The sequence below is a fragment of the Apis cerana genome, linkage group LG1 (genome assembly GCF_029169275.1).
Source record: "Apis cerana isolate GH-2021 linkage group LG1, AcerK_1.0, whole genome shotgun sequence".
Classification (NCBI taxonomy): domain Eukaryota; kingdom Metazoa; phylum Arthropoda; class Insecta; order Hymenoptera; family Apidae; genus Apis; species Apis cerana.
In genome coordinates, this window is record NC_083852.1 from 18,740,740 (window position 1) to 18,767,169 (window position 26,430).

The 26,430-nt window shown below is 42.0% G+C and overlaps 1 protein-coding gene across 11 annotated transcripts in view; it reads right to left on the reverse strand.

The window, feature by feature from the left end:
- LOC108004322 (potassium voltage-gated channel protein Shal) overlaps window positions 1-26,430 on the reverse strand; it is a 155,689-nt gene that overhangs the window by 59,881 nt on the left and 69,378 nt on the right. For 3 of the 11 annotated variants that reach the window (XM_062087294.1, XM_062087296.1, XM_062087295.1), the window contains exons 5-7: window positions 25,942-26,094; window positions 9,540-9,623; window positions 3,394-3,574 (exon numbers count right to left, since the gene is read on the reverse strand). In XM_062087294.1, the coding sequence (XP_061943278.1) occupies window positions 3,431-3,574; window positions 9,540-9,623; window positions 25,942-26,094 (381 nt within the window). In that variant the 3' untranslated portion in view covers window positions 3,394-3,430. Of the gene's footprint in view, window positions 1-3,393; window positions 3,575-9,539; window positions 11,162-15,290; window positions 15,342-18,047; window positions 25,494-25,579; window positions 26,095-26,430 lie in introns of those variants that run through there. The other 8 variants (XM_062087299.1, XM_062087300.1, XM_062087297.1 and 5 more) reach the window with 7 other exon arrangements.

A 26,430-nucleotide genomic window follows, 5' to 3' on the forward strand; every position in this document is an offset into this window, starting at 1 on the left:
TGCTTGTTGTTCGCGACGGAGGCCGTACAAGTTCGCGCGCGCGGGAACTAGGCCTCCTTTGAAACTCGGTCACGACGTCGTCGTCGTGGTCGTCGACGACGAAAAAAAAAGGAGGAAAAAGGGAGGGGGAAAAGGAAAGAGGAGAAGAACCGATTGTTAGGCTAAGAACAGGGCTGGCAAAACGGAGAGGGCGCGGAAAAGGAGAGCGAGTGATCGACTCGAGTGTCTCCGGTAGTGAAGCCCCTTTCGTCGAGAAACCGCCTCCGAACTAACTTAGAAGCGACAAAGAAAAGCCACCGATGGAAATAACACACTCGACTGCCACCGTCCGATCGATAATCTAAACCTGGATTTCTCTTTTTGTGTGTGTGTGCAGATGCTCTTCGAGTATCTAGTCCAGTGTTTGGGAAGAAATGATAATCGTAGGAGGAAATTGTGAACGGGTACGATGATTGGAAAAGTATACATGTATAAAGTTTCGCGTTTATCGAACGTTTTTTCGATGGAACGACGATTGCAGAGTTTCGCACGGTCGTTGAAGGCCTCGATTTTCGAGTGAAAAAATAATGAATGACCGAGCCCGTCTTTACACGACGTCTTGGTGTAAACGGACAGAAGATTGTATTTCACGAGGAAATTTAGATTTTAACGAACGTTTGTTGGGAAGAGTAATCCTGAAGAATGATGGATTATAGGATGGAGCATTTAAATCTCAACATTTTTATATATGCAACTTTTTGAACGTTATTGATTATTCGTATTATTCAAAGTGCATTACACCGTGGAACCTTGTTATTGTATCAAATTATTATTGGATGTTATTATAAATTAAATTTTCATTTTCATCCAACTAAGATAATAAAAATTCTCGTGATGCGTATATCGCGTATGTCACTTTGTTACGATCGTAACATGTATACATTTATATGTGAATATAACATAGGATTTTGCTTCATAAAATTTTGCTCCATCTCGCGCCGTTACAAAGTTATATACAAATAAAAAAAAAAGAAATATTAAAATTTTAAATATCCCTCAAAATAACATTCCTAAAAAAAAAAAAATAGCTCCACATATATATATAACCTATTATCCTCTGCACGGTGACAAAATTTTACTAAAGAAAATTACATTTTCACTGGTTTTACAACGCAACTCGTTAGCTAAGCTTACACGAGTATGAAAAAATATACTAAAAATTTCGCGATTGATCGTAGCCCTGATTGCAACCCTTTGAAATACATCAATCCTCCAAACATCGAGAAACATTAAAATATTAAATAATCCGTGTCAGAGGATACGAAATGAAATTCCTATTAATCAAAAACATTCGAATATTTATTATCCCTCCGTTTCGTACGCACTGTTGTCAAAACCCTCGCGATCCTCCTCCCCTCGGATGCATCCTGTGCGCAAAGAAAACAGGGGTCGACGTTTTAATAACGAACGAACGTAGACGACGGCACGAGTCGAGGATCGAGGGAAAGGATAAAGGGTGAAGAGCGGGAGAGGGAATAGCGTGTTTCGATTGTGCAAATTTGCCTTCGACCTCGTTTCGAAGATCAGGGCCATCTTCCTGAAGCAGCCAGCCTCGCTCTCGCAATACTCATAGTAACGTGCCGATCGATCGATCATTCGCCGATTCATCCACTTCGCCTCGAACCGGAAACCGGGTCGGATCCAGCGGCTTATCGGCCAGCTCGAATTACGCTGTAAACGCGATTAAAACGCGAAAAAGTCGAGAGCCTCTCCACCACCGGCTTCCGGCCGATGGATCCTCGACTCTTTCTCTCTCTCGTCAATTGCCAAGTGTAAATTTTCCTCGAGCGACCAGAATATGAGAATCGATCGACTTTTATAGATACTTTCTCGAATGGAAATCGAAAGAGGCGGGGGAAGGATCGATATTTAACGAATGAAAAAGAAAATAAAGAAAAATAAAAGCTTGATTCGCGTATAAAATGTTGCGAAAGGGAAAATTTGTGGCAAATTCAATTCCGAGTGCTGGTGTTTGACCGAGGCACGCGAAGGAATTGGTGGCAGACCGGCTAATCTTCGACCCGCCATTTCGAATCTCTGAACGAAACGTGGCCAGGGGTTTCATCTACAAAATGAACGGCGGGACTTGCATCTATTGGCCGCTTTCAAAGCTACTTTGTGCGCGTTTCCTCGCGAAAGCTCCGCTAACGTTGATCCACGACCATCTACGAAGCCACCGTGATCACCAAGATTCTAGAATTCTATTTCTATATATACAAATATATATATATATATAGATTCCAATTGTTGATAAAATTAATTTTTCAATATATTTTCCATGTTATTCTCAACTCTAACTCTTCTCTTCAAACCACCTCGATGTCGATGTTTCTTGAAACGTGATGAAAGCGAGCCTCGATGCGTCTTCGTGAACGAACGTTAAGCTCTCCTCCAGGCTGGCTAGAGCGATAAAGCTTGATCTATGTCGAGGAGAGGGGACGCTTTCCGCTAGATTTAAGAGGAAAGCCTAAGCTTCGCTCAGATCCCGCGCGCTAAGTCTGCCAGACGTACTTCGAACCCGAAGAGAGATCGATCTCTCGAGAGCAAAGATCTCTCTCGGCTAAAATTTGAACTTTCAGCCTCTAGCGAGCCTGGGCTCCTCCTCTCGAGCGCGCATGCAAAGAGAGCGGGGGGAATATAGATCTAACGATAGAGCTCCAAACGACGCTATATACCTGCACCCTGAAGAACCACTCTCTCGCTTTCTCTCTCTCTCTCTCTCTCTCGCTCTCTCTTTCTCTCTCTCTTTCTCTCCTCTTCATCGTTATTATTTTATTATTTTTCACCTCTTGTTTCACCAACGGACGAAGAATATCCGAATATCCGATTGAAAATTTCTTTCACGGCCATTCGAGCGCGGCCATGAAAAGAGAAATTAATTTATCGTTTGTCTGTGAAAAATCGTAATTCCGGCTATTTCCGGCTGATCCATCGTATCGATTCAGCCGCAAATAACTTGTTGTAATCGCTTGAGAGAGATTTATAGACGAAGACGCGGACCTAGCCGGAAGTAGTCCCTTCGAATCGCGATCATCAAGATCTTCTCGATCTCGATGGATCCGGGAAAATGAGATTGAAATTCCGGAGTTCCAAGAAACCGGAAAGATTTCTCCCTCTACGGGCTACTTCCGGCTCGAGACGCACGAGACGCATACAGACCCGCCGATTTTAAAAGATCGTGAGAGGTGCAGGCTCACCGTTCTTCCGGCCGGTCGGCCATTGTTCTTTCATCGAGTAGAAGAGGAGGACGGTGATGGTGTTTTGTTAAAGGTGATGTTATTATTTTTTTTCATTTTCTTTTTCTTTTTCTTTTTTTTTCTTTTCTTTTCTTTTTTTTTTTTTTTGCTCATAATAACGGATATGGTGATCGTGATTGGTCTCGGTGATCGACTCAAGCGGTCTCCGATACCGGAAGCGGTGGCTGGCCACCGGAAGTAGTCATGGCAGGCGCGGTGTTGGTGGTTGTGGTGGTTGGGACCGGAAGTGGCTGTAGGGCCTGCATGTCACAGGTGTGGGAACCGCGCTTCTTTAGGTCCTGGAACAATTCGTATTTCGGATATGTTTCAATTTAGATTCTTCGTCCATCTATGTTTTGTCTTCCTGCTTGCCCCTTTCTCTCTCTCTCTCTCTCTCTCTCTTTCTCACACACAATCATTTTCTCCGTTCATTTTCCTCCAGAGACTCTTCCTTCTCTCACTCTTCTCATTCTCCCTTACACTCTCTCCTCTCCACTCGTCCAAACATTCCTTCTTTCTCCCCCTTCCTCTCGATCATCCCTTTCGCTCTCTCTTTCTCGTACATATCTACGTTTATCTAGAGCAACTATATAATCGAAACTATATAATCGTATATACATATATATATATATATATGTAACGAAGGAGTATTACGCTATTCTCTATGTCTCCTCTCTCTCCCTCCCCCCTCTTCTCTCTTTCTCTCTTTCTCTCTCTCTCTCTTTCTCTCTCTTTCTCTCTCTTTCTCTCCGTGAACGTTTATCCGCTTGTAGGTACACTTCCTGTTCTAAATATTCTCTCTTTCTCTCTCTCAAGCTCCTCGAGCACAGTGATTCCTTTGTTATATATATATATATATACATATATATATATATATGTATATATATATACACACACATATAACTCAGTTTAGACACAAGAATGCAAGGCGTCTCAATCTCTAAATCTCTCGAGACCGAACAAGCTACTATTACCTTTTTTTTTCTTTTTTTTTTTTTCGAAGACTCGTTTCTCGGATGAAATGAAATGTGAGAGATGCGATCTCGCGTGACGTCTTGCTTGCCTCGATATTCATCACTTTCGAATCATCGAATTTCTCTCTCTCTCTTTCTTTTTTTTCTTTTTCTTTTCTTTTCTTTTCTTTTTTTTTTTCTTTCTTTGAAAAAATACTACCACGGAAACTTTTTTTTCAGAAAAAAAGACGCGGACCACGAACAGAAAGGTGAAAAATTTTGCGACGCCACGAAGGAATTGAATTCCAGCGTGGAGCTAATCGAGTATTATATATAGCTAATAAAGTAGAGTATACGCGCGTTTGAACGAGCGAAGAGAGATGTCGAGAGGAAGGGGGGGTTAGAATGAGAAAGAGGCACGCGGGCCACGTGCACAAGGCAAATTCAAAGAGAGAAAAAAGTTCATGCGAAAAAAAAGAAAAAAAAGAAAAAAGAAGAAGAAGAAGAAAAGAGGAAAGAATAAATACAGTGAGAGTTAACGATCATAAGAATGAGAGATCGAAGAAAGCGGAAACAACGATTTGCTACCAACACAACAACAGAGAAATATACATTTCAACAATCACAAATACGTATATATATGTATATATATATATATATACACACACACATATTGAATATATATATATATAAATATATACCATCATTACCATTATCGAAAATAACAAAGGAAAATGATAACAACAGCGATACAACAACAGCAACAAGAACAAGAAACGTATAACGTATTTAACAGTGAAACGAAGAAAAAACAGAGAGATAAACAGTGTGTGGGTGAAAGAGTGTGCGCTGCTATGGAGATAAAGAGGTGGAACGATCGATTCGTATAAAGAAACATGCCATAAGTGCAATAAGAATGATCCTTTTTTTTTGACAAGCCATTAATTGCAATACCGTCTGTGAGTTTTGAGTTTCGTATCAATCGTGTTCGTTCGAATGACGCGCTCTGTTTTCTGCGACCAATCCTCCTTCGATATGACGTAACGATAACTCTTCTTTGTCCTTTTTCTTTTTTCTTTTCTTTTTTTCTTTCCATATCTACTCACGTGTTTTACATCCTATCTTCGAAGTTTTATCTTCCATTTGAACAAGGATCGTTATCGAATCGACGCCAATCTTCGTCGTCGAAGAATAATCGTTGCTACGAGATCTCAGAAACAGAAAGGGAAAAAAAACGATGCAGCAGTGCATTTTGCGTGCATTGCAAAAGTTGCGACGTGATGCATACATACGTCGAAGCTTCGCCATATTATCCGGCCCGACTCAAATATTTCTCGGCCGTATGCGAAAAATAAAAGCGGATTTCACGTTATTCAAGCTTTTCCCACCTTCCCTTAACCATACTTCTCCTCCAATCGTCTCTACGTATACCACCAACTGTACTTCGAATTCCTCTATATACATATATATATATACATAGTCTCCTCTACTTTAATCGAAATATACTCGAACTTTCATCGTCAAGCTCCAGAAATAACTCCAAGATAACCAAGTGACGATAAAATCGCCGATTCTCTCTATTCGCGAATCGAAAAAAAAGTAACGGAATGTCGATCCGCGTGCAGAAACCCTTCGAATTCCCGGGCAAAATTCGCACACTGTATCCGTGCACCCGCAATGCGGTTCCTTCTCTTCCTTGCATTTTCACTATATATATATATATATATATATATATATATATACACATATACACATATTCGCGGTGGTCTCGCTCGACGTTGTCGAGTTCGACAAGCGTCGTTAATCCTTTTCAACCGGCCTGTCCGCGATCCTTCCTTCTTCCTGTCCGACCGCGCGATGCAGCTGCGCGGCTTAACCTCAAGGCTCGTTCGCGCGACGGGAATGAAATTTATGCGCGGCCGTTTAAATTGAATCGCATCGAGGAATGCGATCAACCCGATCCCCGGTAAATAATAATGATAATTAGACGGGCAAGTACGAAAAGGGAAGTTTGGGAGGGAGGAATCGTCAGATAACGGATTGCAGTTGGGCGAATTTCTATTCGACATCGCGTCACGCGAGCTTTATACAAAAGATCGTATGGTGCTGCTATCGTAACTGACGTTCAGGTAACGACAAGATTGGAGAACCGATTTCGGATTCGATTTAATATCCCAGCTTTTAAACGATTATTGTAACGTCGCTAGGTTTTGTTTTATTATTAAAAATAATATATCCACGCAACGAGCCACCGAGATAAAAAGAGGGAGAGGAATAAATAAAATTCGTTTCTAGAAAATTATTATTATTTTCTTTTTTTCTATGAAAACGATTCTCTCGAGAGAATTTTCATTCTCAAAATCGCGTCACGCGTGGTGGAAAATGTCCCGACGAGCGACAATCGTATAAAGAGAGAATACGACACGAGAGATGGTTTTAGATCCAAAGAAAGATGGATCCTCGAAATTCCTCGCGTGAACGGGGTCTAACACACGGGGGAGAAGGGAGAGGAGGGGGAAGTGGTCGCGTTGCTTCCTTTTTGCCCGATGACGCACGAGATATGTGTTTTTCTCTTTCGACGGCGCGTGCCACCGCGCGTTATTTCGGTTCGCGACGAATCTCCGTTCGAGTTCACGCAGTCTCGCGACACGGTGGGCGAAAAAAGGCTTTATTCGTAAATGAGAGTTTCTGAATAATGGGATTGGCTCGCCGCTCCGATCCTGTCGTTTAAGATGAAATAGAAACCGCGTGTAGAGATTCAATTTTTACGAAAATTAACGAAAGGAAAGGGGGAAAGAACGAATTAATCTCTCCTTATATTCCAAAAACGGTGTTAAACGGGTCCCTTTGCTTAGAGCCATCATTGTTCGAAGGAGAAAAATAATGGAACGACGATTGAATTAAATTAAACGCGGGGAAATGAAAAATTATTCCAACAACCTTTCAACATCTCAATCAAAAACTGCTCGAGACCACAACCGTTTGTCCGTTGTTGGAAAAATGAAAAGTAGGGAAACGAGTGTTAACGAAAGATAATGAAATTTCTACGGAAGGATAAACGATAAATTCCCCGGTGAATCTGGAAACGGAGGAAGGTTGGCGCGGCAGGATCGCGAGGCAGTCACGTACACGCGATGCTCACGTTTGCGCGGAGTCGCGTGGCATTAGCACAATACAAGGGAAACGCATTAGGACGGCGTGAAAGGATCTGGTCGCGAATTTCGTCCTCGCCTTCGTAACGGGGATGCATTAATCATCGGTTGGCACGAGGAGGGCGCGGATGAGGCGGGTCGGTTATTAAAGGCAGAGGGCCATTAGTATCCCGTGCACGCAGCGCCGGGGACTTGAAAGGTGAGCTCGATCGTAAAATGAATCACGCGACTTAAAGGGTTAAAAATTAAGCGTTGAAAGGGGAGCAAAGACGAGTAGGTATGGAAACGTTGAGGTAGGCGAGATAATGAAACGATTGCTCGAAAATTGTATTCGTGGTATCGTATTAGGAATTAAAGGAATTAAATTTCGTTCTTAACCCACTTTGAGGTTAATCGCACCCTCGATGCGTTAATATAATCTCTATAGATTACGCATTGAAATATATTGGAAAAATTTTATCTAGATTGTAGATTGAGAAACACTAAATTTCTGAAATACATCGAATCATTTTATACATTTACTTTCATTCACGTGTCAACGAACGAAAAATTTTCTATAATTTTAATTTTATGGAATAGGAAGCAATCTTCGCGATCTTCGCGTTTATTCGTCCCTCTGAAAACTGGACAAGAGTTGGACAAAAGGAAAAACGATCGAATGGCGGACGTGGCCGAAAGAAAAGGCGTAAAAAAAAAAGAAAAAGAAAGAAAAGAGTGTAAATATAGTTCGCTAGGAGCCCTGTTCGAGTTTTCCCTGATTTCTTTTTCTCTCTATTTCTCTCTCTCTCTCTTTCTATCCCCCTAAAAAGCGGCCAGACACCGTAAAATAATTATCCTCGTGTTTGTTCCGAGACGATCTCAACCTAGCTGCGAATGGAAAGCTCGCTAAAGTAAAAGAAACTTGTACTTGCAGCAGCGGATTCAAAGCCACGAAGGGTGGATTAAGGGTGGACGAGGGGATGGATGGGGGAGGAGGAAGATACGCTTGTTCTATTTGGATGCAGGTAGGGGATGAAGAAGCGTAGTAGCGTAGTAGGATCCCCGGATAAGAGAGATACATAAATCAGAAAGCCAGATCAAGAGTCAGCCGCAACACGACGAGGCTCGAGTGGGCGCCATGCCAAAAGGGAGGGACGAAGAAAGGAAAAGTAAGAAAAAGTAACCAAGACGAGGGGAAAGACGTGAATGCGTGAAAGCGAAGGGAAAATCGAGAAAATTCCCTTTCGAAAGCGAGGGGAGCGAAAATCAAAGTTTTTTCTCTTTTTTTCTTTTTTTCGAAAGAGTTCCAAAGAGTTTCACGATCGAAGGAAAAGATAGAATGAATGTATCGAAAAATCTACGTGATTCGAGATACGTGTAGGAGCAGAGACAGGGAATAATAGAAAGAAGAATGCGATGGAGAAGAAGCGAGGGAAGTAAACGTATCTCGGGGTAAGCAGACACCCAGAAGCCAATCCAAGGATCAGCCACGCGACACGATATAATTCTCGACCACCAAGGGGATGCATGGGGAGGCCTTCGTGTGTCCTTCGTCCTGATCCTTCCTTCGAAGGACAAGAAAAGCTGCCTCATATTCTCCCAACGGCCATACACTGGTGTATATATATATATACATATATACATACATACATATATATGTATATACATATATAGATCTTACACACACATTTGATAAACATCGTGGAAGATTGTACACGCGCCCGCGATCCCACGCGCCCGTGGCATGGCGTGTAATATCCGTGCTTGTATACGACGTATAAATTCAAGGATTTTCATCCCTTGATGATGAAAATCTTTTGTTTTATTTATTCATTCGTTTACTTATAAGGAACCGGCCCTCAGAGTTCAGAGTTTTCGTGGTCAGAGTTTTCAAAGATCGAAGATCTCTGATCTCTTATCCCTTTTCATTATTCTCTCCGTTAATTATTCTCTTTTCTTTTTCTTTCTCTGAAAAATTATCTGGAAACTATTACGGTTTTTTATATATATATATATATATGAATCTTCATTTCACGTCCGTGTATACAAGCGAGAACGTATTACCCGCGAGGGGCGCGTGGATCGTGAAGCGCGCGCACAAAAGCAACGAAACGATTATGTAATGTACATCGATTATCATCGTATCCAAAACGGTTTTCAGGTAACACGGTTTTCTTTACCTTTTTCCGCACTTGTATACGGTCTTCATATACGAGCACCACTCTATCCTTGCTCTCGTTCGAGGTGAGCTGATAAGACAAGCTCTAAAAAATGGACGTGCGATATTTTTCAGCGGCCATCGTTCAAAATATGTCACGATATATATACATTTTATATATTGTGTATATATACATTTTTTTTGTTTTTCATTTTTATTTAGTTTCGTTTCGAATCATTTTTTTTTTGTTAATGCCATTCATCGATCACGATATATATATATATTTTTTTTCGTTTTCGTTTCCATCATCGGATGATTCGTAGTTTTTTGTTTTATCATTATTTGTCATTATTATCGATTTATTGTTTATTTTTTTTAAATTTCGTCCATGAAGATTTCCAACGTGAAAGAGAGGAAAAAGAAGAGAGAGAGCGCGCGAGAGAGATCCATCGGATTCGTTATGAGTTTCGCACGAGTTTTGGACGAATTGTTTATTCGATGTTTATTATTATTAGTAGTAGTAGTATTAGTATTATTCCGTGATTCGTTAAAAATTCGTTTTTTTTTGTTCCATCGTTGTTGGAAGAACGACTCGGATGAAGAAAGAGGATGTGAACAGAGAAAGATGCCGAGCAGGAGATGAGGGACGATTAATTTTCATGGTGATGGCCAGTGGAGGCGCGATGACGCCCGTGATGACGATGACGATGATGGGCGGACGATGCGACGTCATCGTTGGTCGTCCAGTGGTTCCACGTGGATCGCACAGTTGGTGGTCGGTCGTCGATGAACGGGTGGAGGCACGGAAATGAGGAAATAGAAGAATTTGATTGATTTATATGTATATATATATATCTGTATACTTTTTAGAATCACTGTGTGTGTCTTGTGTCAATTATTTCATTTTGTTTATTATTATTATTATTATTGTTATTGTTATTACTTTGTTTTCTATTTTCGACACATGTTCGCGTGTGTTCCATCTTATCCAACTTATCAATCGTCTACTTTCTTGAGTTCGTTAAACTCCGTTCTCTCTGAAAATTCATCTCGGTCGAGACGATTTCTATAAGTGTGTGGACCGACTCGAAATTTTTGTATAACAAATACGTGTCGTAAGCATGTTCTCGTGTTACCTTTCCTTCTTCTAAACGCTCGGCCGTTCAACCGATTCGCGTCTTTTTCGTTTTTTAATTCGTTTCGATTTTTTTTTTTCGAGACGCTCTTGTCTTCGAGATCCGTTCCTTCTTCCTATCTTTATTTTCTTTTTTTGTATGCTTTTTATTATTATTATTATTATTATTACTGTTACTATTATTACTATCGTTATTATTATTATTATTACTTTTCTCTCGATTATTTATTCTGCTTCTATTTCGTGCTTCTGCTTCTATTCTCATCTTTACATTATTTGTCTCGGGTTTATTACTGTGGCTAGTTTAATAGTGCTTTTTTTCTTTCTTTCTTTCTTTTTTCTTTTTTTTCTTTTTTTTTTTTCTTTCACTAGAACTAAGAAACGCTCAGGCCAAACGCTCAGAACGAGGCCTCGACGAGGTAAGTCCCGTCCATCGCAGCCCCGGTCTGCCCCCCTTGGGCACCCGTTACTTGGGCCCTTGTCGCCGGGATGTACTGACTGTACGCCTGCTGAAATCCACACCACAAGCACACACTACATTGTTGCACGCTAAGCTCACCTACCCTAAAAAGTGTCTGTTTCTACTATGGACCTCTACTCTCGTTTCGTGATCTCTATTCAATCGTGGCACGCGATAGAGGAGAAAAAAAAAGAAAAAAAAAAAAAAAACACGCGTGGGACGATTTCGATCTTCTTGTTCCCCCCCGCCGGAACGAAACAAACTTCTCAAATTCCCAAATTTTCTGGAAATTTTTCGGTCTCTCGTCGAAAGAGGGGTTAGGGGGGAGGGGAGGGGCAGGGAGGGAGAGGAAGGGAAAATTATTGGAAAGAAATCAATCGATCTACTGTATCATCTACACATCTTCCATACGTTTCCTTGTTTCTATACGTCGTACATGTATCTACACGGATCTATCCCTAATCCCTAAAAAAATAATTCTATCTAAACACAACTCCAGCTCTGGAAGGGCGACGAAAGAGGCCTTAAAATCCGTTTATGATACGTATAAACGTCCCCCACCCCCGACAGTGCGTCGTTTCTCCTGTCGTTCCGACCGAGTTCTGTCTCGTTCTGCACTCGTCCTCGACTACCAAACGAGCTTCGAGTCTAGTCGATTCGACTAAAAAAAAAAAACCTCTAGGATCTTCCACTACCTAGATCGAGCATCGATCATCCCTGTTTCGTTGTCTCGCTCGTTGGCGCGAGAACCACTTCGCAAACCAGCGGAACGGACTTAATCGGCGGGCTTAATTAAATTTAATTAGCCCGCGTTTAACGCAGCCGACTCCGATTTCCCGAAAACTGTGCAACGCAACGAGTTGGTCGGCAATGACGCGTTCAATGGACGCGTTTCCGGGGGGAGGAATCGGCGACGAAACGGCCGTGTAAAATCATTATCACGGAAACGGGACACGAATTTTAATTGGACAATGTTGAAAAGAGAATCGAAATAATCGCGAGATCGAATTGAATCGTGTTTATCCAATTGTCGCACCGCTCGGATGCGTCCATCTTTTCGCGACGAATCAATACATACGTGTCCCGTATTTTCCCGAAAATTTGTCGAAATTTGTGCGATCGTCCTGTGGAAATGTCGCGTATTTGCGGGTGGATATTCCGTTATCCTAGAATTTTCATTTCCTCCCTCTTCGTTTCTAATTTAGAACGGAAATATCGCGACTTTAATTTCGCGAATTTAAACTTTTGAACTTTGGAGCGCGGCTTGAAAAAAAGAATATCGTCCGTCCGTTTCGAACGATATTTTTCATCGTATTTTTATCACTTTTTTTTTTTGAAAAAGAATCTCTATTAATATCAAACAGTTGAAACAAAAATATCTCCTTGGAACGAATTTACAATCGCGATCAGGCCATTCGACGCTGTCCATTGTTCCTTTAAGAAAGGAGCAAATTATCGTGCGCAACTTTCCCATCCCAATATAATAAGTTCCCGGTTGATACAACTTTCTCTCCGTTTTTGGTATCTTGTTCGCGAAAGGAGAGAAAAATAAGACGTTCGACGAACGAAAGGTAACAGAAGAGTTTGTTCAATCGATCGGTAAATTCTATTTGAAAAATAGAAAAAAGGTATATCTTACATCTCTAAAAATCTCGTCTCACTGAAAGAAAACAGAATAATTAGAGGTTGGTTGGCTCGCGATCGATCCAAGTGAAACGTAACCAAGGGGTTCGTTCGAGTCGATCGGGGGTCAAAAACACGGGGGCCAATCGCGGCCCCCGCAACAGACAACGGTTCTTGATTATCATGCAACTTGTCGCGTCCTCGAGTCGCTCGCTAATTAATCGGTCGCGAGTTCAACGACACGAGGGGAGGTGGAGGAATGGAAGAAGGGATGAGCGAACGGGTATCGTTCGAAAAAGAGAGAGAAAGAAGAGGAAAATAGGGTTTTTCGAGGGGGAGAAGTGTTGGGAACGATGATTCGAACGACTCGCGAAAATCGTGTCTGAAAGATACGGTTCGTGAAGAAAAGTTTCGCATTCAAACAATCCAAGAAACAAGAGAGGCATAATAACGTAACGCAATGCGAGTAGCGCAATGCTGGGTGATGGGGTGGAGGATAAGTGTGCCAAGAGAACGAAGAAGAAGAAGAAGAAGAAGAAGAAAAAGAAGAAGAAGAAACATATTAGTAATCGATCAATAAGTGAACAACATTTCCCAACAATGTAATGCTAATCTGCAATTAACTAGCAGGCTTTTCGTATCAATGGGGTGGCGATCAAGAAAAAAAGAATAAGAAACAAAAACAAAAAAGAGACAGACAGAAATAGTAACAATAGTTCCTTTTTTTTTCTTGTCGTTAAATTAAGGGTCTTACCTTAAACGGACGAGAACTGTTTCTACGGGACGAACCACACACAACAGGGTGCCGAGACGGTGTGTTTTATGTTACAAAATGTACATATTTACATCGTGAAATTACGCGTGAATACGATTTCTCGACGAGAAATGGATGGAATGGCAGAAATTAAGAGGGTAGAGGGGGAAGAGATAAGACAAATCTCGATCAATTTCGACGAAATTTCTCGAATTAGTATCGATTTAATATCGATCGCTACCAGGTGTTTCCGACATTTATAACAATGAGAATGAAAGAGATGTTCACACACGAGGGATGTATAATCCTCGTGGAAAATATCTAAAGATTTCTGCGTTTCCGTGAAGCGTTTACGCAGAAACACCTGGAAACACCTGGCGCGAATACACCGAGGATGATTTCATATATCGACGAATGTTGAGGGGTTAACTGGCCCGATAAAGTCGTAAAGGGTCGTAATCGTAAAAATTGAGAAACGGCAGCCTGCCTCGTCGCGACGTTTACAGCCGGTTCCGTCCGTCCACCCACTTACCTGTTGAAAGATAATTAATTTGAACGACGATTGGAACCGACCACGTTGGATGCGAATCACGTGGAGGAGAGGAAGGGGAGGAATAATTTTTCCTTTTTCTCTTTTTCTTTCATCACCACCGGCTATAATCGAGGCGAGCCGACAGGCTGTCCGGTTTCTAATTAATTTTCTTGCGAACGAAACGAAATCGGGGGATGATTGATTGATGTACTGGATGGAGCCCAGTACGAGGAGGGCTCCCGAATTTCCCAATCCCTGACACTCGTCTCCGGAACGAGGCGAAAAACAGATGATTTATTATCGTCGTGGGCCCATCTCGTTCCAGGTTTCTTTCGCACGATCGAAGCGAGGAAATCGATCAAAGGGTGGCGTTAACGCGGCCTCCACCAAATATATATAGACACACGGCATACAGACATCTCTCGAGACAATTTTTCGAATATTTCGAATATTCGTCGATCCGTTTCTATCCGCATGTAATTTCGTAAAATTTTGTTTCTCGATATCGGGGATTGGATGTCTTGTGACGGATCGATTTTTTCCATTTTTCGAACTCGATCAGGCCCCCCTCCTCCTCCTCGTCGCGGAAAAAAAAAGAAATTCTCTCGCTTCGTACCCTTGATTGGACAGAAACATACACAAGGTAACAATGATCCACGTTCAATTATATACAATATATTTAATCGAACCAGCTATATATATGTATATATAGGTGTGTCGTATATGTATAATCGGGCCAATCGGTTTCTAATAACGATTAAGTGGAGCAAAAATTGGAGAGGAGGGAGACGGGGAGGAGGGGTAATTAACATCAACAGGCAAAATGGGAGTGGATCGAAAATGATGAGGGTAAATTTAAAAATTTCACAATATTTTTTACACAACGATCTTTCCCTTCACTTTCTCGAGAAAAAAAGGAATCAAATTCTAAAATAATTCATCCATCTTTCGCGAGAGAGGGAGAGAGAAAAAAAGAACAAAAATATATATAGGAAACATAGTACAACACATACACCTCCTCATCATATTCCGATCCACGGCCACGATTTTCCATGGATTCCAATTTATCGGGGGATCGAAAAATTTCATCATTTTTTCTAATTCTCTTAATAAATCGTAGGGATTGTTGGAGGAGGATGTGGGGGGAGGGGTTATCTCGAAGGTTGGCAAGTAGAAGTGTCGAAAAGATGGTGCTCGTTACTGGGCCGACGGCAAAAGTGAATTGACGGAGCTTTTCAGACGGACACTTAAGATTCAATTTTATCTTGCCTGGCTGATCTGAAGTGGATGCTCCACTACAGGCTCCCGGTGTTCCTTCGGCTATGCATTATTCATGAAAGCAACTCGTGTTATATATTATAATACGCATTATTATCGGGGCAATTAATTCGACGCGCTCGGTGACAATTATCTTGTATAATTTATTCTTTCTTTTCCCTTTTTATTTTTCTCACTTATATCTTATCATCTTTTCTCTCCTCGCCTTCCCCCCCGATCCTTCCGTCAGGCAACGCGCGACAACTAAAGCGATAACGAGGCCACTGGAGGAGCACAGGAGTCGGAAATTTTTGGAAAAATCGACGAAATTTATTTATTTATTTGTTTATTCTCTTTTTTCCTGAATCTCGTCGTTCTTTCCGCGAAGCTCGTTCGTTGAAATTCCTCTGAAGGAATCATTTAACAACGGATATTGCACGATTCGAAAACTCAGCTCAGCTCAGTTTGGACGATCTCGTGAAGAATATCTTTGATTGAAATTAATATATATGTAGAGAGTTTAGAGTTAAAACGTTTGTAGGACGATTTCAGAAGAATCGAAACACGTTGATAGCAATGGTGGAGAGATGTGTTCACGTTTGGCAACGTCAATTTTATCGATTAGTATCTGTCCAAGATAGAGGAAGAGTTTGACAGTAATTAGCATCGATGTTGTCCGATTTTTGCATCGAAAATAGAAACGAAAGAGGAACCTTAATTTCATTCACGTGACTCCTATCGATATTCGAGGATCGCTATGTGTTTGTTAATATGACAATTTCTTCAAATTCGAATACGTTGAATCAACACGATTGAATTATTCCATGATATCAACACGAATTATCATATCCTTTGAAAAATATAATTTCTCTAAAAAGTGATAAACCAATATCTTCTCGATCACGAGCTGAAATTAGGGCTCGTAATTGTATCTTATTCAGGAAATTTTCAGGGAAACGTTCGAAAATTCTCTCAAGAATTTTGCTTGCACGAATGAAGAGATCGAAGTTCATCGCGATCCATAAATCGAAAGCAACGACGTACTCTTGAACATTTTCAATTACGGTTAAAAGCTACTATCCAGAGAAATTATACACACGAAAATTCAAAGAGAGAAAAATATTTATCTGTTTCGTAAATCAATCAATTTCCCTTTTCCTTGGAAAAGAGAAAAAAGTGTATATGCCGTGTGTGTGCAGAATAGATTAATCAACGCATACAAAGATATGAAGTTTATACCAAGCTCCCTTTTAACGAAACTTGTTCACGAGAAAGCAATCGCGTTGCAAAGTTGGCGGATCGGTTGGAAACTCGGATAGAAGATTTGCATAGTACGAGGTGGCGAAGCGTGGCACTTAGACAAAAGGCGAGGATTAGGTAACGCGTGGGTCAATAATCGGGGACAAAGACGTGGTTCACAGCATCTGATGATGATGATCGAGAGGGAAGGACCGGCTCCTATAATTGATGCGAGAGAGCGGACAGAGAATGTAGAATAAACGGCGACGATAAAAGGAGAAAGGAAGACATCGAGATATTAAAATATTGGAATAATTGAGCGTATTTAATGAAACGATAATTTCGTTTTTAAAAAAAGGGAAAAAATGAATCGAACCAAATTTTTAATTATCATAGATGGGATTGCCCCCGATGTACGATTTGAGCGCAAAATTTGAATTTGAACACAAAAAATACACATACATCCAAAGGATATTTGAAGAGCGAAGCGAATGTCCACTTAAAAAAAATCTCCATACATTTTAATATCTCGTGCAATATTTCGCGAATGAAAATCCGCGGCACATATCCGTGAATATAAATATTCACTCTGAATTTATCCCTACTTATACTCTTTCACTCCCCTATATAAAAAATTTCATCTTTTTAAACTTTTAAAAAACATCTTTAAAATAATTCCATCTAAGAGAAAACAAGATTACGATGATGATAATAGTAACAACAACAAATCTAATTTCCTCGAAAAGGAAAGAAAAGAACATATAAATATTCACTCTGAATTTATCCCTACTTATACTCTTTCACTCCCCTATATAAAAACCAAAAATTTCATCTTTTTAAACTTTTAAAAAACGTCTTTAAAATAATTCCATCTAAGAGGAAACAAGATTACGATAATGATGATAATAATAATACTAACAACAAATCTAATTTCCTCGTCGAAAAGGAAAGAAAAGAACATATAAATATTCACTCTGAATTTATCCCTACTTATACTCTTTCACTCCCTGTATCCCCTATATAAAAACCAAAAATTTCATCTTTTTAAACTTTTAAAAAACATCTTTAAAATAATTCCATCTAAGAGGAAACAAGATTACGATGATGATAATAGTAACAACAACGAATCTAATTTCCTCGATAAGAAAAGAAAAGAACAAAGCGACGTGAAAATTTCCATTTTCTCGCCCGATCGTGAAACACGCGATTCGAGAACTCGCGCCAAAGAATCGCCGATCCTTTTTCCTTTCCCTCTCTCTCTCTCTCTCTTTTTTCTTTCCACCACTCGTCGTCCATTGTGAACCAGCCACGCGACGCACTAAACGCACGCGACGACGCGCGCCCAAGTGTTCCGTGGAAATGAAAAAAAAAAAGGACTCGACGACGTTGAAGCACGGAGGAGCAGGAGGAGGAGGAAAGTTGACACGTGCAAGAAAAATTCAGCTCGAGACCTCGAAACTTTGCCGGCTTGTGCGACGTGAACGACGCGAGTCCCGCGGGAAATGTTGTTCGGGAGATTTTTGCCGTCAAGCCGAGAGGCAGAGAGGAGGAGGGTTGACGAAAATTGATCTGAGAAAAACTCGGCAAAACTTGGCAAAAATAAGAGAAGAATCGACTGTACTGTCCTCGAGATAATTCGAAAAAAAAGAAAAATATATATAATATCCTCAAAAATTGTCCAACAGCGTCGACGTTGGTGTGGTACCGAATTGGAATATTGGAATTCCATTACGATACCAAATAATTCTGGGAATAATTTACGGGATCGAGCAAGTGCAGAAGCGAGGAAGCAACGTGACAACGAAATTTGTGTTCCACGTCGATATCGGTACATTGTCCAAGAACGAGATTCGATCTTTTCAGCTTCGATTTTATCTCGAAATAAATAATGTCGCTCTGCATATACATATATATATCACAGCGACCTCGCACGTTACATTTGACGTGACATTTTTCAATCGAACAATATCCCGATCCAATAGCGATTACCGGGATACAGATTGAAACAGATGGACTTTTGTCAAATCAACCCACGCCTTCTTTTTCTTTCGATTCGTCTAATAATCCAAATGGCCGATGAAAAATATAAATCGATCTACTTCTACGACATCTTTCCTCCAATAAATACTGGATAATCGACGATATACGTGGCAAATGACGCTTTTCCTCCAGCGAGAAAGCTCGAAAGAGAGATCTCCAACCCTCGCCTAGGAACAACACGTAAATACACGTACACAAGAAAACCCGTCGAGTATACTCAGTGTAGCCTAAGGTCAAGGCCGGACACTGCTCGTACAATTTTCTAGTCGATAACCGTGCAAGGATGACTCGTGTATATACGAATATCCATCCAATTTCTCGTTTCTCGTTGCCGAAATAAGGAAGCAAGGAAAGCAGTTTCTCATCTGTGAACTTCTGTCTTGGCCGAGATATTCGTCCAACGTCTGCAGAGTGGCGGTATGCACGAACGTCGAGGAGAATAATAACGTGCAGGCGTGCTCTTCCCCCAACCCAACGAACTAATCGTGAAATCGGTTGTAAAGATTAGATCCGAGTAAGATCTTTCTTCTTTGCTTCTTTTTCACGGATGGAACGGATTGCAAGAAAGTTCCAATCGTATTTTCCCGATCGTCACCTTCTCGATTTCGATTGGAATTTGTCCGGAATTAGAGAAATCAAATCCGTGAGGAGAGAATACTTGTTTGGGGTTGGGTCTAAAGGACGCGGAATTAAAAAATCTCAATCTCTTTATTTCCTTCAGACACATCGCCTCGGCAAAGGATTCCTTTCTTTCTTTCTTTCTTTCTTTCTTTCGAGAATGGCGCTCCATCGGAAGAGAGAAGCGTCGCGTAATCGTGAACAAGATGGTTGGAATGCGTGGCGAGGATCTTACTTAAAATTCGTATGGTATCCTCGGCTCGATCGAAGGAAAAAAGAAAAAAAAGAAAAAGATCGAGGAAAATCAATCAGAAGATTCCACTCTCATCACCGCGTATCTCAACGAGGAGGAAGATACTCTCGAGTCAAGAATCGAGAAATTTCTTTCTTTCTTTCTTAACGCTAAATATTCGAACGCGTCAATGTCCTTGAAGAAAATTTCCACGTGGAAGAAGCCTCGTCCGCTATACTTTCCGAATATCGAACCGTTTCGCGGTACGTTGACAGTGACAAACGTTTCTATCAACCGAACGATTCTATCGAGTCGATGGTGTGTGTGGTCGCGTTTGCAACGCTTGTGCGCGATGTAAAGTTTGAGCAATCGACCGAGATATGTGGGAACGAATGGGTGGAAAAGAGGCAACTTACGAATATTATTTTGATTAAAACGAGGACGGTTTCTGTGTCAAGACTTCTGCGTTCCAGGCTTTGATAACTTATTCGCTCCACGATACCGGAAACAGTTCAATCTTTACGAAGTACAAATCGTTAAATATCGTTCAATGAACAACGGTTGACCCGTTCAGCGCAAAATTATCAATTGTGTGTTACGCGAGAAATAAAAAAGCGAAGATTATAAAACACTGGAATTTAAAGATTACAAATTTTCTATTCTCGCAATCAGGCGCTGAAAGAGTCGAGAGATTGGTTCGTTAAAAATGGACGACGACCCTTTAACCGATGTGGAACGGCCGCGAGCGAGCCGAGGATTGGCCTTGAGACGGCGCTCGAGATCGGCACTCGGATCCGGCTTGCGTCGCGAGATACGAACGAAATCAATTAGGGGGTGGCGAATTTATGCCGCCAATTTAGGAATCGATCGATAAATCTCGCTCTCTGGAAATATTTACAGATATTATTCCCAGTCGTGAATCACGATTATTAAAACGAACGTTCGATATCATCCAATTATTAAACGTTCCGCGAATTATGCACTTTCGATTGTAAAAAAGAAAAAGAGGAGGGAAAAAATTCTAACAACTGCTCCTCTGAATTTTATAGGAGGGAAGAGAAAAGAGTCGTAGTTTCTCTTCATCGAGGAGGGGGAGTATCAAGGGGAATTGGCTCGTTGGAAAAGAATTACAATCCACGAAAAGAGTTGATTGCACGCGTTTAACGCGGACGGCAAGCCGGACGGAATGCCAAACAAAGGGTGTTCGTTCTCGAGCGAGAAGGACGAAAGCAAAAAGTCGATCCTCGACCGATCGAATGATCGATTAACTCTCCTCCTATCGTACACACACACCTCCGTACAATAGCTCTAGCTAAATGTAATCTCGTTTCATTGCGATTTAGACTGTCTCTCCTATCTATACGAAGAAAAGAAGTTGTTGTTTCTCCTTAAAAACTACATTTTTTTTCTCTTAGGGCCGAAAGCTCGCACCTTTTTTGGTCTGCTGCCCAATCCAAAGGATCCACGTATACGATATATTACCTATAGAAGTTGGATACGCGCGAGAATCGAGGAAGAAGTTTCGAAAGATCGTCGATCGATCTCTCGAACGTGTATAATATATATATATATATCTTCGAACGACGTTTCGAAGCGTCCATGATGCTCGAATATACGAAAGTTTGGATACCGAACAAGGCCAAGGGAACGAAAGTCGAGTTTTTGGAGAACGAGCTTCGTTCGTCTCCGTTCGCGCGACATCCACGATTCCACGTGTATTTTATTGGTCTGCGGCTTTATCCAATTCCCCCGTCGAACTGGATAAAGGGAAAAAAAAGAATAGTGGGATTCTACGTATAATCCCGAGAACGAAACAACGCGTGCAAGAAGAGATTTTCTTTTTTCCCCTCTCTCTCTCTCTTCTTTTCTTTCTTTTTCTTTCTTTTTTCTTTCTTTCTTTCTCTTTCTTTTTTTCCGTCCCGTGATCTTCAATCGAACACGCGGTTTCGCCCGGGACGAATCACTTCCACTTGGTGTCCACACCGCGAATGCTTCAGCGTCGTCTCGTGGAACTTGATGGAATTCGGACAGAGTTAGTGTAATTATAGAAGGGGCCAGAGTCGCGGGGCTGTGATTATTAATTATTTGTGCGATCGGACGAGAAGAAGGCGGGCACGAGCTCGGGCAGGATTCGATGCGCGGCTTCCAGTCGAGTTTTATTTTTTTTTTTTTTTTCCTCTCTTCTTTTTTCCTTTCTCCTTTAATCTAAAAATGGAAGACGTAGGACAGGGCTGACGAGCGGCGAAGCTCGACCTAGACGGGGAAGACGATTCATAAACACACTTGGATATCCCTATTCGAACGAATATCGACAATGGGATATCGTCCACTGGTAGGCGCGTATGGCTCGAGATCTCTTCTCGGTCTCGTACACAGAATTTTATTTATAATTCGAGACGGCATCGAAATCATCAAGAACGAATCAAATTACAAACCAAGTTTCCAGCGGAAGGAGACACCTCGAGTCCCAGAAGAAATCCGCAGCGACTATTCGTAGAGAACGCTGTTCGAAGAGAATAACGCCGTTTGCTTCTGTTTGGACAATTTGGAGCGAAGACTGGGCGAACGTACACAATACTGCAGGAACACATTTGTTGTGCCGTTGACGGCTCAACCACCCGCGCATGTTCCTTCTCCGCGTATGAATCTTATCATTGATTTAAAGCCATCGTGGAACACGTTCGCCACAACTGACACCGAACAGACAAACATCATTCGTGTATACGTGTCTGACGTACACGTCTGTCATATCCTCGATCAACATCGCGCGATAAATCTGTTTAAATCTATTATATTCGAAACGAAATTTTCATCCATCGATTCCGAAATACGTCTGTGCACAATATCCGCGAATAACGATAATAATAATAACAACAATAATTAATTTTTATATTTCTCGACTGAGGAGTATTGCGTGCATCGTCATCGTAGAATAGGAAATTTCCATTTCACGTGATCCACGCTGAATTTAAGCGTTAAGTTGAAATCCAGCCGAGCTTCTGTTATCTGAACTGGTGCCAAGCGTCAATTATACGAACATCTGTTATGAATGGGGGGAAACAAAGACGTAACGAAACGACGGCTGCACCGATCCGGGGAAAAAATCGGTTGTACGAGTCGATTGTTAAACTTGTTGTTCGAGGATGAAAAGTGATCCGACTTGAGAAGGATCAAATATTAATTAAACAGCTCTTTAAACACATTATTCCGTATTACCTTCCCCCCCATATCCGTTTAAAATCCCTCTGAACAAGAACTCCGATTATTCGAAGGAAAAGTTGGAAAAGTTTGCGGGGGGATAATCGATGGACCCAGCATTGAACAACAGAACGGAGAATCTACAACCGATTCTGCAGAAATGCTTGTGTAAATGGGAGATCCTTCCTCTTCAGAGATGAAAAGGAAACCTCCTCTTCCAACCGGATGGAAATTATCGAAAAGAAAATAGCAAACAACAGGTGAGAGAGAGAGACTTTAATCGATCTCTCGAAATTCAATTTTGAGATGATGATTCTGAAGAGGATGGCCGGCGATAATTAGCGAATTAACGGGATTGAAAAAAGGAAGAAGCTCGAGTAAGAAAAGAAGCGGAGCAAGAAGTGGCTCGATGGAACTTGGATGAGCTTCTTTTCACCCAGCCTGTCCAATACTGATTCCCGACTGACCCTGGTTTCAATTTCAAAAAAATTTACCCAAATTTACTTAACAAATTTCGTCCAAGACGCGACGATTGGAAGGTTATCTGGAGAATAAAGGAAGGATTAACGCGGCGGAATTGGAATGGAATGGAATGGAAGTGGAAAGAAAAATGGCGAGTTCGTTGGAGGGAGAACACAAGGGGGATTAGGAAAGGAGAGGGGGCGGAACACTTAATGGGGTTCCGATGGGGTCTCGTCCCCGATCTGCCAGAGGATCATTTATCACTTCTCATTTTCCCTCGTTAACGTCGATTCTGCTCGGCTACGTCGAATCCACGACTACGCTTCTTTTCGATTATATTCGACGGCGCATCCCTCTTCGCAACTATTTATTTACCTCGTTACTTTCTACACGATGAATATATATATATAAAATCTGGGAACGAGCGTTGAAAATAAGAATGAGATCCAAAGAGAGATTTCGAGCCAGACGTTCCTTCGCGCCTCGGTTCTAACGAATACGAATCTTCTCGAGGAGAAGTATCGTTGAGCGAGATAAACTCGTTCTCACAGCGGTGGGACTACTTTGGCGAGAATCTACTACTCTGCGTGCTTCGAGAGAGAGAGAGAGAGAGAGAGAGAGAAAGTGAGATTCGTGAAAAGGCCGCTCGACTGAAAGAGGTAATCCTAAGGTCTCGATCTACGAGATTCTCAAAGAGAGATCTGGTGATTTCGATTAAGGGGGAGGGAGGGGGGAGGGCACGTCGTCAATTCAAAATTATCCACCCATCGGGACAAACGACGAACCTTTCTCCCCCACTCCGATTCTATTCGCTACGACATCGATTTAGAATTCGCCACCGAATAAGACTAGTAGATTAAGGCTAAAGAAGATAATTTTCAAATTAGAAAAGGCCGATAACGACTCACGATAATCTAGATAATCGCTACAATTCTACGGATGATTTAGGGCTTCGAGCCTCGATCATCGAATGGTGTTCGAGAAAAAGATGGATCACGAGAGAACGCGACAATTCGCGCTCTTCTATCTCTATACCTGATATGGATATACGACAGAATCACTGGAACACGATTGCGGGCACGGGAGGGAACGGCCGCTCGTGTCTCGAGAAATTTATCAATAGCAATCACAGAAGAAATGTATCACAAAGGAAAGATTTCGAGAGATTCCGCCATCGCGAGAGATTCTCTTGTTTCTTTCTTTCGATTCGATCGGGCAACCCAAAGCGCAACAATTCCTCGAAAAATCGCGCAAATCGTTCCTTTCGAAACTCTCGAAACGTTCCGAATGGATTTTGGAACAGTTCCAAGAACGCACCGCGTGCGTTCTATCTTTTTATTTTATTCTTCTTCTATTCGTCACTCCTAGAATACCAGCAGAAAATCGAGGAACCGCGGTTATCGTCGGTCATTCGAAGGTTTCTCGATTCGTTTTACCGATCGTTGGTAAACGGGAAACGAGATCTTCTCGAGGAAACGTTATATCGCACTACGAAATTGTCTCCAATGTCGCGGATCTCTTCCTTCTTCGGGAGAGGAGGCGAATCTGTTCGCGAGAGGAGGAATCTTCGATAGCTTTCCCCCAGTGTTCGTAACGACAGATTTATCTAGCTAGTTATCAAATACGCGCCGAATAATTCGTGATGCGGCGCACGATGGGGGAGGGAATGATGAATTAGCTGATGAGAATATCAGAATACCAGGAGGAAAAGAGAGAGAGCACACGGTTCGAAATTCGAACCCTCGTTGGCAGTGCTTGTGGGAGAGACTCTCCTTGGAGAGTCGTGCTTAACAACCGGGATTCGATGTCGACGATATTTCGTTGTCGCGACTCCACTTCACACCTTGTAGGATAATCCGTTACGTTATGCATCTCGACTCGACATAACTTCGTCATCTGCGTACATATATATATATAATACAGTGTACAGTGTGTTGTCGTAACCGAGAAGGGAGATTTTCGGGGTTTTATTGAAACGTCGAATCCCGGCAATTAATCTCCAAGCGACTCGTAATAATCTAAAAATCGTGAACGGTGAACGATCGTTAGGATCGCGATTGATCCAGTCTTCGAGGACATTTCGCCCTGGATCGGAACACAAACGTTTTCATCTCTTTTCAACCCCCGGCCAACTTCGCTCGATTCTTGTCCGATCGGAGGACAACTGAGATCGAGGCCAAGAAGATCATCCCAAGCTGATCGCCCAACGATCAAGACAAGATCGAACGGTTTACCTAAAGTTCCGCGAGAAGTTTCCTCGCACCCAAAATCGAAAATTAGCGCCTATAGAGAGTCAGTCAGTTTTGGAATCAAATCCCTCCAATCCTTCCAAGATATGGATAACGTTCAGTCTTTCCTCGCACCGATCCTCGTACTTGTCATCGAGTGCTGATGATCCACCTGATATCGATCCACCTAACATCCACCTAATACCCGATAAACTCTTCAAATCTCAATAACTTTCCTTTCCCCCTGCGCGGGGGGGAGCGAAGCCGAACAAATAAGAACTCACCACTCGCCAAGAGAAACGAACGAAGATGGTGGCGTGGGATAGCGAGATCGGTGGTGATGATATACCGATACGCAATCTCGATCGACGGTCGAAAGGGAACCAAGGAAATTGCTTCGATTGTGAATCGCTGTCCCGAGCCCGGCTCACACCCTTGTCTCGTTGTAGGGGCTGGAGGAGGTGGTGCCCTGGCGACGTTGCCGATCACTGTCACCGGGCACGTTAAACGCGACGTTCGGCACCGTGGTCGGGTCAACCGGCTGATAATGGGACTGCGCCGGCTGCGATTGGTGAGAATGGGAGGAAGACGAGGGTGGGCCCTCGCTTATGGAGGTCGTCGAGGCGAGAATACGGCGACCGCGTACCTGGTAACGTTGGGGGTAGCAGCGGCCGCAGCAGGCGTGCAGCAGGCCGCCCCTCGAGGCAGTGCTGTGCGCGGGAGAGGTGAGGGGCGAGGGCGAGCCCGGCCTCTTCGGGGCACCGTTGTAGGGCACCTCCATCTCCACGAACTCGCGATCCTGAAACAGAAATCGTCACTTTGGTCAGTTTAAACTGTGGATACTTTATTATAAGCCAGGCCTCGAGAGGGAATTTTTCTTATCTTCGAAGGTACGGCGAATTGAAGGAGTAAAGGAAGGGGGTTATTCCAATGTTAGGGGTGAACAGACGATAATATTATTTCGTTGTTCGTTATTGACTTATGTACACAGCAATACGTTTCAATATTAATAATCGTGAGAAAGTTTCTGTAACGTGATATTTTAATCCTAACGCGTAGAAGGAAAATAGAAATCGAACATTCTTGTTTATTTAATGTAGCGCCACGTGAGTTTTTTTAGATCAAGGGTAGAATC